General features: G+C 44.4%; 1 protein-coding gene across 1 annotated transcript in view; it reads right to left on the bottom strand.

The window, feature by feature from the left end:
* Positions 1-1,305, bottom strand: part of gucy1a2 (guanylate cyclase 1, soluble, alpha 2) — a 56,325-nt gene extending 55,020 nt beyond the window's left edge. The window contains 1 exon segment of the mRNA XM_023980748.3: positions 506-1,305. Coding sequence (XP_023836516.1) covers positions 506-742 — 237 coding nt within the window. The 5' untranslated portion in view covers positions 743-1,305.
* Positions 1,306-4,744: the final 3,439 nt, after the last annotated feature.

Raw genomic sequence — 4,744 nt, 5'->3', positions numbered from 1 at the left:
CTAAACACTTCCTTCCCTACGACCAAGGAAATTAAAAACAGCATTGTATAAAACCAGGATATCTTTATCACCATCATCATCATTATCAAGTGCATCTCTAATCTCTAATATCTATTTTCCCCCTAGTTTCTGTTCCTTATTGTACACTGTTCTGAAAACACAGGTTAATGATGCTGTAAACTGAAGGCCTCCCAACCAGGTATTTTATTTAACCTGTCCACTTATTTCACTTCAGTGCAGGTGGAGGAGAGGAAGCTACACTAGGTAAACAGATACAGTCTCACCAAATCTCACCCAGAATAACCTCATCGCTCAGTAAGGAGTGATATAGAATAGGCCTAATCTACTACCCATTCTTCTATCTCTCTCTATCTCGCTCTCTCTGTATTCTAACAGTCATCTCTAGCGTGCTGGTCCTTTTGTAACCACGCAGGTGACGCATGCAGAGGGGAGAGAAATACCGGAGTAAATCTCTCTATCTGTGTTTTTTGTAAATGTATCCTACCGTGGGCGACGTTAACCTCCTCAAGCTCTCCCCGAGCGAGTCCAGGTTCACGCGCTTCCGTCTGTTCGCTCGTTTGGGTCCTGGTGCGTCCTCGAACGGGCACGCGAGCTTCTCCACCGGGCTCTTGCCGTTCCAGATGCGTGAAAAGGGGCAGGAGTCCCCATCATCTCCGGGGCTCTCCAGGCACTCCGAGCCCATCGAGCTGAACGACTCCGAAGAGATCTTGCGCGAGGACATGCTGCTGCTGTAAGCGCGAAAAGTCTGGGCGCGTACGCGTGCGGCGGCGAAACAACACACCGCCACCGGGACTCATCAGATTCACTCGCGTGGGAAAGATGGGGAGGCGCGCGCACCGGTCAAGAGCGTGAGCGACACGAGCTAGAGAACAAATGTATTACCCAAACCAAGATGCTCTCGCGACGGCCAGAGAGAGGGACTATATTCACCAGCTGAATCTCATGTCTAACGATTTTAACCGTTGTCCTTTTTGTTTCCCCTTTGAAATCCCAGTTGAAGTATTGTCTGCTGCGCACCTCTCCACTATCACATCCTCTGTGGATTCACGGCTTTCTGACTCTCTCTCTCTGTGGACTATTCATGCTTTCATTCCTTCACCCTCGCATCCCTGCAGTTGGCTGTATTCCTCCCCTCTCCAGAGGGCAGGAAACGGTGTATCCAGGTGCGGGCCTGAGAAGGATCGGGAGATACAGAGAGATGCTTGCGGAGTCAGTTTGCAGTCAAACATCAGCTCGAGCCACTACCTCGTGGGGTTCTATCTGTCCGCTCGAGCTCTACAGCATCACTATTCTACCTCCATCCGCCACAGCCAATCAGATATAATATCAGTCTAAACCCTGCCCCCCCCCCCTGGGGCCCCCCTCCTTACCATCCCTGTGAGAGAGATACTTTAGTTTAGGGCTAGGCTGCTGTTTGGCGCAGATATTGACGGAGGAGACACTAGAGTCAAAAATACACGTAACTGCAGGATAAAGCAAAACCATAACCTACAAATCAAATAGGCCTAGTGTTTGCATGTGATTTGATCCTTAATAATTTGTTTTCATGCCACACATATGCCAGTTGACCCACACTGTGATTATTATTATCTGACCTTGCTGGTCATCTATGGACGTTTGAACATCTTGGCCATGTTCTGTTATAATCACCACCTGGCACAGCCAGAAGAGAACTGGCCACCCCTCAGAGCCGGGTTCCTCTCTAGGTTTCTTCCTAGGTTCTGGCCTTTCTAGGGAGTTTTTCATAGCTACCGTGCTTCTACACCTGCATTGTTCGCTGTTTGGGGTTTTAGGCTGGGTTTCTGTACAGCACTTTGTGACATCGGCTGATGTAAAAAGGGATTTATAAATACATTTGATTGATTGATTGATTGATTGATTGATTGATTGATTGATTGATTGACTGTGCAATGCCAGCAGAACATATTCAGTGTGTTTGTATACTAGACCAATTTGTCATAATCAACTGAACACTGACCATTGTAAATCATTTACTTCTTATTTTACTCAAGGCCATAGAGATAAAACAATAATTTAAGGTAGACTTGGTTCTAGTAGACTAGACTATGGTATGTCAACAATAGTACACCACTAAAGTCAACGGGTGTGTTTGGTTCACCCAGCCTCCTCTCCTATATGAACCGACTCTGTCCCCATAATAAACACATGATAATGGTAACTGACGGTATCAGCCATTTAAAACCACAGAGCCGTAGCGGGCGACAGGTCGTAATTCATGTCGAACACTAATCGCTTTGGTGACCTTGACCTCTTCTTTGCCCATGTGCCAGACTATCCCCCCAGCCTGAGGCCCGAGACACACAAACTGAAGAAAACACTACCAGGATAGTGCATACATATACCCTGGATAAGCACACACACAGCATATGCAGTACCAGTCAAAGGTTTGGACACACCTACTCATTCAAGGGTTTTTCTTTATTTGTACTATTTTCTACATTGTAGGATAAAACTGAAGACATCCAAAATAACACTTTTTTTATTTTACTAGGCAAGTCAGTTAAGAACAAATTCTTATTTACATTGACAGCCCACACCAGCCAAACTCTAACGACGCTGGGCCAATTGTGCGCCGCCCTATGGGACTCGCAATCACAGCCAGTTGTGATACAGCCTGGAATCGAACCAGGGTCTGTAGTGACACCTCTAGCATTGAGATGCAGTGCCTTAGACTGCTGTGCCACTCGGGAGCCATGTATTAACCAAAAAAGTGTTAAACAAATCAAAAAAGATTTTAGATTTTAGATTCTTCAAAGTAGCCACCCTTTGCCTTGATGAGAGCTTTGCACACTCTTGGCATTCTCTCAACCAGCTCTCAACCCACATATGCTGAGCACTTGTTGGCTGTGTTTCCTTCACTCTGCGATACAACTCATCCCATACCATCTCAATTGGGTTGAGGTCGGGTGATTGTGGAGGTCAGGTCATCTGATGCATCACTCCATCACTCTCCTTGGTCATATAGCCCTTACACAGCCTGGAGGTGTCCAGTTGAGAAGAAATTATAGTCCCACTAAGCGCAAACCAGATGGGATGGCGTATCGCTGCAGAATGCTGTGGTAGCCATGCTTGTTAAGTGTGCATTGAATTCTAAATAAATCCCAGACAGTGTCACCAGCAAAGAACCACTGCACCTCTTCCTCCGTGCTTCACGGTGGGAACCACACATGCGGAGATCATCTTCACCTACTCTGCGTTTCACAAAGAAATGGTGGTTGGAACCAAAATTCTCAAATTAGGAATCGTCAGACCAAATTACAGATTTCCACCAGTCTAATGTCCATTGCTCGTGTTTCTTGGCCCAAGCAAGTCTCTTCTTATTATTGGTGTCCTTTAGTAGTGGTTTCTTTGCAGCAATTCGACCATGAAGGCCGGATTCACGATGTCTGCTCTGAACAGTTGATGTTGAGATGTGTCTGTTATTTGAACTCTATGAAGCATTTATTTGGCCTTAAATCTGAGGCTGGTCACTTTTCCTCTGCAGCAGAGGTAACTCTGGGTCTTCCATTCCTGTGGCGGTCCTCATGAGAACCAGTTTCATCATACACTGTGAAAAAGGACCCACAGGCTTAGTAAATATTGCAAAAGAAAATCAATGATTTTTACTTAAAATAATTGTTTTTTGGTTTTACTTACATTTTTGAATATAGTACTTAATTTATATGTGTTGAAAAAGACTGGCATTTGCTAATAAAAATCCAAGCTAATATACTGCTAAATTGAACAAATATTTCTAGGTCACAACCAACAATGTAAAAATATGATATTAAATTATCATTATTATGTTGGACTGACATGCCAGATCTTGTTCTGAACGTATTGTAACGATCCTGGGTTTATAAGCGCGGAAATCGTCTTTGCCGCAGGAGCATGCTTTTGCGGCACAGTCGATAGCGCGCCGGACCTCGGGCTAGAAGGACGAGGGTTCGAGACCTGCTCCCTGCCGTTTCATTACAGTATTGTGCTTGGAACACTTCAACGGACGTTGTGTTGATCTTTCTCCTCTGGAATGGCCATGCGGCAGGTAAGGACCGAATTATAACTTGGAATGTAGTTTGGATCTCTACACATATTTTTATAGTTAGCTAGTGGTGGGCATGCTACTAGCTAGTAAGTTAGCAGTGCATTTACTCGCCTCCACGCTGTTTCTAACCTTTGTCGTTTTTGTGTAAGTTTTGTATTAACCGAAATAGCTATGTAACATATTAGCTACCTAGCTTACCAAAACATGCATCGTCAGCAAACATTACAGTAGAACTGAACACATGTGCCCCTTCAATTTAATGTTTGCCTGCTAGGCAAGCTAGCCAGGCTGAGACAGGAACAAACAATACGTAGCTAGCTAGCTACACCTGTCCTTGCAGAAACCTTCTTGTTGTTCACGTATTCACAACATGTTCAAGGCAGCACTGCAAACGTTAACCTTGTGCAGTAGTTATCTAGTCAATCTAACAGCCAAACTAGCTAAATTAAATAACTGGGCTGGCTAGTAAGATAGATAACAAGCAGCTCTTCCAAGTCAGCTAGGATTGCGATGTTTCCGTTTTTTTTTAGCTAGCTAGCTATCTAAAGCTGAAGTCATTCAAGTTTAATTTTCCTTACATTGTCATAGATTTTAATACAACTCCTCTGCTTTAGGTATAGGTATTTACGTATTCAGACATTCCTGAGTACTGGACAGACCATATTTTCCAGAATACAT

This window comes from Salvelinus sp. IW2-2015, linkage group LG36, assembly GCF_002910315.2.
Source record: "Salvelinus sp. IW2-2015 linkage group LG36, ASM291031v2, whole genome shotgun sequence".
NCBI lineage: Eukaryota > Metazoa > Chordata > Actinopteri > Salmoniformes > Salmonidae > Salvelinus > Salvelinus sp. IW2-2015.
Note: the sequence above shows the minus strand (reverse complement) of the source record. Positions and strands in the feature narration are given on the sequence as shown.